Source organism: Oryx dammah, unplaced genomic scaffold, assembly GCF_014754425.2.
Source record: "Oryx dammah isolate SB20612 unplaced genomic scaffold, SCBI_Odam_1.1 HiC_scaffold_19, whole genome shotgun sequence".
NCBI classification, from domain to species: Eukaryota; Metazoa; Chordata; class Mammalia; order Artiodactyla; family Bovidae; genus Oryx; species Oryx dammah.
Genome location: NW_024070203.1, coordinates 34,088,120 through 34,099,119, shown reverse-complemented (window position 1 = coordinate 34,099,119; position 11,000 = coordinate 34,088,120). Strand labels below are relative to the sequence as shown.

The window sequence follows — 11,000 nt, the reverse complement described above, 5'->3', positions numbered from 1 at the left end:
AGATCTTTTCTAACCCATATCAACTGAAGACTTCTCTGCAGACACGCACAGGCCACGTCTGGTGAGAACAGGCTTAAGTCACACCAGGCAGGACTGGGATGTAGACGGAGGGCATGTGGCTTTCCTACTTAGATCTGCTGCCTTGGAAATGGCCTGGCACAGGGCACTGGTACATAACGCGGCTCCAGTCTCTCTGCTGACCCGGATGAGAGCAGAGTGGACAGACTCTGTGGAACGTGCCTGCGCTGGCTGAGAATGAGCTGCGGGACTACGAGATTAAGGCCAGGATACAGCTGTTTGTGACTAAGCCCCGTGCCCCGAGCAAGTGCTCCCCAGCGTGACGCATCACCAGGCACCTGTTTCCTGTTTTCATTCTTCCCTTTATCGTTCTCTCCTGACTTCCCTCCACCTGGAGGGCCCAAGACCACCAGCTTCAGCAAGTCTGGTGTCTGCCTGCCTCCTCCTCCACTCTCACTGCGGCTCCGGGTAGCTGAGTCATTTACGGGCACGGGGGACACTCTAAGGGCCTCTTGAGTACTTCCTGGGGCTGGAAGCTGAGATCCCATCATCCACTTGCCCGTGATTACTTTCTCCCTTCATGTCTCCTGAAGAACTGCCTGTCGGGGCCCCTCCAACACGGCTGTGAACTGAATCACAAGCCAAGCTCCGGCAGCACGGCCAGGGAGTGGGGGTGGGTGGTGGTAGTAGCCCACCCACAGCGAGGTCCACTCTGCAGAGACAAGTGGTCCACTCCAGATGGACACAGGACAGGATGTGCTTAAATGTAAGGAAGTTCATTTCTGCACAAAAGGTTGAGGTCATAGAAGCCTTCCTCAGCCCAAGACAACTCAATCATCATGGTATTTGAGCCTGTGCTACAAACAGTACGTGTCACCACACTTCAGCCAGGAAGGTGAAGGGACTTATCTAATGGACCCTGTATGAATGGCTTGTTAGTTAATCAGTCCTGTCCGACTCTGTGCGACCCCATGACTGTATCCAGCCAGGCTCCTCTGTCCATGGGATTCTACAGGCAAGAACACTGGAGCAGGGTGCCATTTCCTTCTCCAGATCTTCCTGACTCAGGGATCGAACCCAGGTCTCCTCATTACAGGTGAACTCTTCACCATCTGAGCCACCAGGGAGGGCTATGTGAATAGCTTAGTTAAGAATAAGAGTAGACATCATTTAGAAGTGGACATTTAATTTCCAAATACATGGGGTTTTTGTTTTTTACATGGGGTTTTATATGTTTGATATTAATTTCTCATTTAAATGCTTTCTTCTCTGCAATCACCCTGTGTTTTTTTTCAGTCTAACTTCAATGAGGCCTTCAACGGCTGAGTCAAGTATCTCTCTCAGTAAAGGCCACATTGCACTTGAAAATATGTGGGTTATTTTCAAGTTACTTTTGATATTGATTTCTAACACAATTCCACAATGATAGGAGAACAGACTGTAATGTTTCAATACTTTTAGACTCTCACACTTATGCACCTTTGTCTATGTCCCTGGATATGTTCCAGGGTCTCCTAGCTTATAGTCTAAGGAAACTTCAAATTTGGATACTATTGTTGTGTGAAAACTGTACAAACCTTAAAAACAGACTGGTTCCAAATAGGAAAAGGAGTACGTCAAGGCTGTATATTGTCACCCTATTTATTTAACTTATATGCAGAGTACATCATGAGAAACGCTGGACTGGAAGAAACATAAGCTGGAATCAAGATTGCCGGGAGAAATATCAATAACCTCAGATATGCAGATGACACCACCCTTATGGTAGAAAGTGAAAAGGAACTAAAAAGCCTCTTGATGAAAGTGAAAGAGGAGAGTGAAAAAGTTGGCTCAAAGCTCAACATTCAGAAAACAAAGATCATGGCATCCGATCCCATCACTTCATGGGAAATAGATGGGGAAACAGTGGAAACAGTGTCAGACTTTATTTTGGGGGGCTCCAAAATCACTGCAGATGGTGAAATTAAAAGACGCTTACTCCTTGGAAGAAAAGTTATGACCAACCTAGATAGTATATTCAAAAGCAGAGACATTACTTTGCCGACTAAGGTCCGTCTAGTCAAGGCTATGGTTTTTCCACTGGTCATGTATGGATGTGAGAGTTGGACTGTGAAGAAGGCTGAGTGCCAAAGAATTGATGCTTTTGAACTGTGGTGTTGGAGAAGACTCTTGAGAGTCCCTTGGACTGCAAGGAGATCCAACCAGTCCATTCTGAAGGAGATCAACCCTGGGATTTCTTTGGATGGAATGATGCTAAAGCTGAAACTCCACTACTTTGGCCACCTCGTGCGAAGAGTTGACTCATTGGAAAAGACTTTGATGTTGGGAGGGATTGGGGGCAGGAGGAGAAGGGGACGACTGAGGATGAGATGGCTGGATGGTATCACTGACTCGATGGACGTAAGTCTGAGCAAACTCTGGGAGTTGGTGATGGACAGGGAGGCCTGGCGTGCTGCGACTCATGAGGTTGCAGAGTCGGACACGACTGAGTGACTGAACTGAACTGACTGTTGCATGAAAACTGTACAAATCTTAATTATGTTGAGTTGGTTCATAGTGCTTAAGACTCCAAACCAACCAGTGGTTCTCTCACCTCTGGAAGTAGGTCAGGAACCAGTAACAGTAAGACAATATTAGACTTCAGTATTACATAATTTCAAAACAGGCATTGGCTGTTTTCACGATAGAAAGTTTCTGAGGACCTTTCCCCGTGACTTTAAAAAATGAAAATGTATTCTCTTAATGAATCACTGTAATCATCAAAAACATGCTTTCTGTGTACCTTGCTGTTTGCTTTGCAATGTATCACCTCTCTTCTTCCACATACAGTATTCCAATATAACTTTTAGAATCTAACACAGGCAGCCTAAGACGATTTGATGGTCAAAATGTTTAGAAAAAGGAGGCATGGAAAACAGTAGATGGTGTCTGGTTCTTTATCATTACTCTCCTTCAAAAACATCGTTCTTACCCAGCTTGATGAATTAATCACTTAAGTTTTATAACTTATTGAACAGAATAGTGAATATACCATTAAGCACATGCTTTTGTATGTGACTTCATGGACTGCAGCCAACCAGGGTTCTGAGTCCATGGAATTCTCCAGGATAGAATACTGGAATGGGTTGCCCTTTCTCCCTCCGAAGGATCTTCCTGACCCAGGACTCAAACCCAGGTATCCTGCACCTCCCTGCGTTAGCAGGCAGGTTCTTTACCACTGAGCCACCTCAGAAACCCCTACTATTAAGCACAGAAATAATGAATTCTGCACTTCTTTTGATGTTTGTCTAATTAAGTCAATTAACCTCAGGGTTGAAGTTTGGTCAATACCAGAGAGGCATCAACCCCCACTGCTGGTTGTTAACATTCCCACTCGTGATTCACCCATCACAACAGGGTTTTTCAGCTGAGAACACAAGCTGCCAAAGAAAAGACTTCAGCCCCTTGTGTTAGAAAAGGGCTGTAGCCAAGCTTTGGCCAGTGTAGTGCAGGTTTTATGTGGCAGCTTCCAGACTCGTCTTGGGGAAAGCAGCTCCGTGTGGGTTCTATTTGGGTCATAAAGATGCACCTCTCTCTAGGACTGGGGGAAGCCAGCGACTGAGAGACCAGTCGACCCTACAATGACTGCCACACTTCATTTGAGAGAACAAGAAACATGATCTCATTCAAAGCCACTGAGACCTGGGGCTCCAATCAGTGGAGCCAAATCTAATCCCAACACTGCCAGCTCTGGTCACTGGGTGTCCTGGAAAAAAAAGCGTGTTTTACAATTGTTGCCTATCCTCTGAAATTCACAGGTGACTATCAGAGAAGGTAATCCTAGTACTGATTCTTATGAGTTCTGGATACTATGAAATGGCTTAATAACAAGCCAAACTAAATAATCCTGCATAAACTGAAATATCCTCTTGGTACATAAATTACTTCATCAATTTAATACTATACCAGCAATATCTGAGGTAGATAAATTGACAAAATAATGCACTGTTTAGGTTTTTAAAAAAAATTTTAATAAAATAAATAGGAATCATTTTAATTCTACTGTAGAATTACCAGGAATTATTCAAGATTTAATTGCATCAGGATAAATTAAGCTTCCACGTGGTTTAGATACAACAGATCTTTGCAAAGCTAAAAAAGTTCACTGACTGCTAAACCTTTTACATTAACAGTTTAATTTTCACGTTACCAACTGTTCTTATAGCTTATATAACCACTGACCATTTTCTTCAAAATCATTTAAAATGATTGCAAAACAAAGGTTTCCAAAGTCTAGGAAATAAGTAAAATTATATCAATTGGAACATTTACCTTCTTCAAAGAAAAAATGTTAATGGCTTGATCATTTTTGACAGCTTTGTCAGAGTTGAGAAAAATGAATTCACTTGGAATTTTCATTTCAATCTTGCCAGCAAATACTGCAATACTTAGAAACTATTCACCAGCCTTACACTCACATCCAGCATCTTCATCAGTCTGGGTTGAAGGCTTACTGTCTCTACTCTGGGTAAGAGGTTCCTCAGGGCTAACCAAGAGGCACACCAGCTCATCAGCAGCCCTCGGACTCCAACCGACCGAGAGGACAACAAAGCAAGCCCAGCCCATCTGCATTCATTCTGATTTGCAACAATAAGACAAGACCTGAATGGGAAGATGATGGAAAACTCAAGAGGAAATGGTCTAATTGCTGCCCACTCCCTCGGGCAGTGTGCCAGTGAGCTTGGGTTGCTGAGACACACACAGATCCACATCTTCCACGCAGTTCTTGCTTACTATATTTTTAATTTTGATTAAAAAAAAAAAAGATGTGATTTCACAGAAAACATCATCCTCCTCAGAAACACAAACTGAGCCGATGCAGTGCGAGACACGTGTCACCGCCCCTTCCAGTGCCCTCCTACCACTGGCTCCCCTGGACGGAGCTCAGGAGCTGTAGTACTCAAGCAGCTTCTCATCCGTAGGTTTCAGAATCTTCTTGTCTGCCATGTTCACCACCCATCCGGGAGCCAGACCAAAGAAAATCTGCCGTGGATCTTTTCGAGTACTGAGCATTTTGAAGAGTTCGTCTTTAGTGATGTCGGGTAAAATATAGCCATACTTCTTGGCGAGCTCCAGTCTCGCTTCGGGAAATCTGGCGGGATCCGCCAGGTAGCCTCGATTCCTCGCGTCAGTGTAGTAGGGGACTAATGCCTCAGGGGGGAGCATCCGCTTGGGAATGGGTTGTCCACGGAGAAAGAATGGGATGGGTTTGCACAGAATTTCTAAAAAACATTTTTAATAAAGAGAGAGATGCAAATACTGGTGATATATATACTGGTTTTCTCTTAATGATATTCTTTTAATTATTAAAGTATTTCCAAGATGAGAGCTTAATTCCAAAAACTTTAACTTAGTAGACTTAAGTAAACAAACGGAAACACTTGATCTTCAAAAGTTTGCATCTTGAAGGTCAAAGTCACTCCTGGGTTACCAACAATTAGTGAATTTCTAAACATAGGATATTTAAGCTCCAGGGTTTTTTTTTTTTTTTCTAAGAAATTTTATGACATACTAGCTGAGGTGTATCAGAAGACAGAGCCCCACCAGCCACACCACTAGCAGAAATTCCCAAAACAGGAACCTAGGTGTCTGAACAAGTCAAACCCTGGTGAGGCAGTCGACACAAGGCCCCAAGAGGACAAGCTTACCCAGGCTTCGTGGGTCGTAGAAGGCGGTCGTGACGACACCCCCGTTCTTCTCAATGGCAGCGATGGCCAGCTCAGAAGCCAGCTGAACTTCTATGTTAACTTTTGCCTTAAAGGTGTCAGCGCCCTGTCATCCGTCAAAACAAAGTGTGTGAGGAGATGCTGGGCTGCCAGCAAACTAATCATTAGGGCCTCCTCCCTGCCCTGTTTTCTCCTCTGGAGTGCCTCCAGCCCAGCAGCTACTCCTACTTTAACATCTCTGCTTTGAGGTCCTATGAAACACCACCAAATCGTTCCTCATTTCTTTAGGCCACCCTATTTTCCTAGTTTTCATTCCCTAAGAGCAGGGATGATAAGACTTCCATCTTACATATTCAGCAGGCATCATCGTAAGCACCCATTCCCAACACCTCCTTAATAGCAGATTGTTTAGCCCTCAAAACAACTCTAAACCAACAGAATTACTGTGACTCCAATGCCATAGATGGTGGCACAGAGAGCCTGGGCAACCTGCCCAAGAACATAAAGCAAGGGAGCCTAGTCCCAGTGGCTGTGTTCCTAACCACAACATTATGTCATGTGATACAGACAGACACTTACCGGAAATTCCTGACCCACAAGTAAGCAAGAGGCCAAGAGATGGTTTAAACAGGGGGACAAGCACGCTGAAGCCAACGGAAGAACAAAACAGCTGAGCTCTGGAGGGCCAGCCCTCTTGAGCGAAAGAGGCAGAGACAAGAGAAGTAAAAATAGTTCTGAACTTTTTTAAAGTCCTGTCTTTGGTCACTTTCACTAATTTCAAAACAGAGTCCAACAAAAATAAAGAGATAGTGGCACTACCATTCTTTTTGCAGTGGTAAAAAGTTTTCTGCTATTTTCATGTGGTTGAAACAAGGTGGTTCCCAGTTTCAAAATATTCCATCAATTGTAAGACACATTTCTCCCTTCTCTGATACTGGTAGAGATTTTTACAATCAATGGGACCTTTGACTCAATAAAACAAGGTCTTGCCACTTTACATGACATTTCTCATTACTATCCATAGACTGCTTAACCATTTCCCTGTCTCTGGACACTAGTGTTAGTTCCAGCATTTTCAGTGCTGTAAGAAGCCTATTCAGTATTTCTTTATATCAATTAAGTTTCTTTTATCTTGTTTTACCTTAGGACACATGTTCCTAAATTGGTGATTTTATGCTGAAAAGATCAAAACCATCTTATTACCCAATACTGACTGCAAATCTGAAATCCAGAAAAGGGCAACTGGTTTACAAAGATGTAAATGATGAATAACTGTACATACTCAACCAACAGATTTCAGAATGATTTTGCTAGTTTAATAGACCTATGTCCAAAGCTGTTGGGATGTGCAGTTTAAGGTCTCATGAGGTCATGGGTTTTTCTGTATGTTACTTTATAACCGTGTTCCTTGATATGCCTAAAGTAGAATACTGAGGCTTAATCCTGTATTTGGTATTCTCTCTTCAAATAATTTATTTGGAAAACTTTTATCGACAAGTTTACTTTTTCAAAGATCTGAAAGGTTTTCCCATAAACTATGCTTCCCTCTAGTGGACACTAAATTAGTCACTTACACAGCAATCAACTGTATCATTGACACAGAAGAAAAAGGGGGTGGGGGGCATTAGTTGATTAGCAATGTACAGGTTCATTTGCCTATAAAACTCCTGGCCAACTTCTCTAAATAGAAAACCTCTTCCCTACAATCAGAACTGGCTTTCATTCATCCCTTTCTTCCATAAATACTGAGTGACTATCACAAGCCAGTATTTCCAAGGTTGAAAATACAGCAATGAGTCAAAGCACCTGCACTCAAAAAAACTGACATTACAGTGAGAAAGACAATGAAAAATGCCTGCACTGCTTGGTAATAAATATCAGGTGTTCATATATTCAAAGAAAAATCCTTTGGGGCACAATAAGGCAGACCGTCAGATACAAGAGTGTTCCTTTATAAAGAACATCTCCATAATAAAAATAATTTAAGCCTCAAATAATTTGGAAGGGGAAAAAAAAAGTTAAAAAGATCCTCCTACTAGGATGACATCTGAACAGAGAACCAAAGAGAGTGAGGGAGCAAGCTGAATGGATACACAGGAAGAACACCCAGGACAAGGGAACAGTGGCTTTCTAAAACCACAACTGAATATAACACAATCAACCACTACATAATGGTTACAACTCGAAAGAGATAAAACTAAAGGAGGCACAGTGTTGATTATATGGAAATCAGAAACAGTCATCTACGAAACTTACCAAAAAAATTTAATTCAGACCTACCTCCTCTACCAGCTGGACTCCATAGTCCCTTTTAGATGGCTGGATGGTAACACCTCGCCCGTTGACCAGCTGGGTTAAGTCAATAGGTTGTGTGGGATCGACGCGGCCCAGGTCAATCAGGTACTGCAGCCTATTGAGACTCAAAGGCTGATATTGGCGTCTGAAGCTACAAAAAAAGCAGCAACAGATGGAAAACTCAGCCAGACTTATCTTCCTATAAGACCTCCAGATAAACACAGAGCTCTGTCCCGTGCTTTCCTGCATCAATTTAGTTGGTTTAAAATAAAACTCCTACATTTACTTCACTCATTTATACAAATAAATACGTGAAAAATTTAACATACTATCTGAATTATGCATTAATGGATCTCAAAGTAAGAGCAGTTACCATTTACTGGGTGACGACAGTGGGCCAGAGTTTTAAACATAAAATCATTCTAAACCTCCGGAGCACGCACCATTACGTCCATTCTGCAAGTCTGGGTGTAACCTCTGGCTTTTTTCCTCTACTAAGTCAAGCTAAACTTCATTACCAAAAATGGTTCAAAGGAAGGGTAGCAAAAGTTTGCTTTAAAGAAGTGGATTTAAATTTCTACCAAGCTATCATTTGGTGATTCTCAGAATCACAAAATTTTACACTAAGAAGCAAAGCAAAGCAAAAAAATTAAACCACAAACAAAGCAAACTTACCTGTGTCCTTCATTAAACCCGTATTTTGGGATTCGAAGGTAAAATGGAGTCTGGCCTCCTTCAAAGCCCAGCCGGGGCCGGGTTCCTCTCTGCCGTTCTCCTTTGTGGCCCCTGCCACACTTCCTACCTCTTCTCTGACCTCTTCGCCGTCTTTCCTGGAGAGAAGAATGTTTTATGAGCTGCAGATGCACTTTTTAAAGTATATTTCACCTCTGCGCTGTCAGTTGGTAAGGCCCTCATTCATCCTTCCAGCCAGCAAAGAGCCAAACCCACTACGTGCCAGGCACTATTCGAACTGCTCTGAGGTCAAGACACCAAATTATAAAGAAAACTTTTTTCTTACTTGGCGAAAGCAACGAGTTGATTTTTAAGGTGACAGTATGCCCATAACAGCTCGTCTAGCTGTGTTCAGTGACTTGCAGAACGTAAAATATCTTTCCCCTGAAGATAAAGGTATAATAGAAAAGCACTTCATGCTAACCCAATATTGAATGAGACAACCATCTGCACTTCCTGCGACCTCGCTCCCCGCCCAGGTTAACGCGATTACTCCTCTAAACCTGACCTGAGAGCTGGGACTACCGGGGCAGGCTTCTCGAATCACTCAAGAGCAGGGGCTCACAGGCCCCTCGTTCCCGCAGCGCCTCTAGAACCGCGACCCCAGGACTCCCGCGCCATCCCCAGCCTTACCGGTTTCCTGGAGCCCGGGTTCGGCCTCAGGTTAGACAGGCTCACACGAGGTAGGGCCCGAAGCAGGTCCAGGGCCCAGGGCCCTGCTGCGCCCCGCACCGGACCGGCCATGACCCGCTTGCAGGAGACGCCGCAAGGGCGCCTGGCACCCAAACCCACGTGATCTCGGGCGCTGCTTTACGGCCGCGGCCCCGCCCCCGTCGTGCAGCAGGAGTGCAGCGCCGCCGCCCTCGGGGCACGCCGGGAGCCGGTCTCCATCCAGGCGGCGGCGGGTACGCTAGGCTATCTTCTCCGAGCTGAGCTGGCTTTGTGTTTAGTTCACTGGGGATGAGACCATATTTTGAGAGATCGTGCCTTGTTCTTGGCTTGGAATGTGCTGCGTTTTCTTTCGCCGCACAAACACCTGTTGAAACGCTGCGCGTTGTAGGCCTTGGTATCACTGCTGTGCTGTCTCACAGTCTGATGCTTAGAGAGGCAAGGTCTTCTCCAAGCGCCACGTGGAGCCCAGAATAGTATACTCGGAGCTGAAGTTCCGGTTTGGAGCTGGGAGCTGGGCTGATTATACGCCCTGTCAACTGAAAAATTGTACAACACAGAGCTGTGAGTTATTTGGGGCAAAATGAGAGCTATAGCCTAGAAGACAACCACTCAGCTCTGAGAAACAGTTCCGAAGAGGGTGAGGGGAGGTCGGCTTATATGTTATTTTAGTGAAGTCAGGAGTCATTGGAAAAGATCCTGATGCTGAGAAAGGTTGAAGGCAGGAGAAGGGGACGACAGAGGATGAGATGGTTGGATGGCATCACCGACTGGATGGACGTGAGTTTGCGCAAGCTCCAGGAGTTGGTGATGGACAGGGAAGCCTGGCGTGCAGTTGGACACGTCTGAGCAATTGAAATGGAGTCAAGCACATTTTGCAGAGGCTCCTGCTAGTAAGGAGGAGCAGGTGTCCCCATTAATGATTTCACTGCTTTTCTAGACACAAGGAAAGTCAAGAATTTGGGCTTGTAAAATCTGAAATATCTGAATATATGAAGGCCTGTTCTGTCAGTTTTTCCCAGAACACAGATTCCTCACTCCTGATCTCAGACCTGAACTCTGAGGTGAGGGAGGTGTTGAAAGACAGGGGCTGCAGTGGCTCCTGACTTCATCCTTGTAGAGGCAGATAGTGCCTTTCAGTTGGCAACTCTGAGATATAATAGTACCCAGAGTGGAGCTATTACCACTGGCTGGCTGATACCAACCTGTGCTTGAGTCAACTCTGCACCTCACCCAAGTGCACTTGGTGCTCTGACCAAGTCAGAGATGCTGACTTCACTTGCTGTTAATGAAGGAGCCACCCTGGCTTGGTTCATTAACTAAACAACCCCTTGTTGGGTAGATGTTATTACCTTTGACAGACTTGGCAAGGCTGGTTCACTTCAGTTCAGTCGCTCAGTCGTGTCCGACTCTTTGCGACCCCATGAATCGCAGCACACCAGGCCTCCCTGTCCATCACCATCTCCCAGAGTTCACTCAGACTCACGTCCATCGAGTCCGTGATGACATCCAGCCATCTCATCCTGGGTCGTCCCCTTCTCCTCCTGCGCCCCCAATCTCTCCCAGCATCAGAGTCTTTTC

The 11,000-nt window shown here is 44.6% G+C and overlaps 1 protein-coding gene across 1 annotated transcript; it reads right to left on the bottom strand.

Moving 5' to 3' along the window:
* Positions 1–4,005: 4,005 nt before the first annotated feature.
* MRPL15 (mitochondrial ribosomal protein L15) lies at positions 4,006–10,127 on the bottom strand. Its single transcript, XM_040261227.1, has 5 exons — positions 9,384–10,127; positions 8,694–8,848; positions 8,004–8,169; positions 5,706–5,829; positions 4,006–5,279 (listed from the first exon to the last, which is right to left on the bottom strand). Exons 1-5 carry the CDS (start codon positions 9,492–9,494, stop codon positions 4,942–4,944), a joined length of 894 nt encoding a protein of 297 aa, XP_040117161.1. The 5' UTR covers positions 9,495–10,127; the 3' UTR covers positions 4,006–4,941.
* Between the last annotated feature and the right edge of the window lie 873 nt (positions 10,128–11,000).

Excerpts from the sequence above, each read along its gene's own strand:
- MRPL15 (XM_040261227.1), bottom strand. The coding sequence starts at position 9,494 with ATGGCCGGTCCGGTGCGGGGCGCAGCAGGGCCCTGGGCCCTGGACCTG. Across the intron at positions 8,849-9,383 it reads ACCCGGGCTCCAGGAAACCG|GAAAGACGGCGAAGAGGTCA; the intron begins GTAAGGCTGGGG and ends TCTTCTCTCCAG. Across the intron at positions 5,280-5,705 it reads CTACGACCCACGAAGCCTGG|AAATTCTGTGCAAACCCATC; the intron begins GTAAGCTTGTCC and ends AATGTTTTTTAG.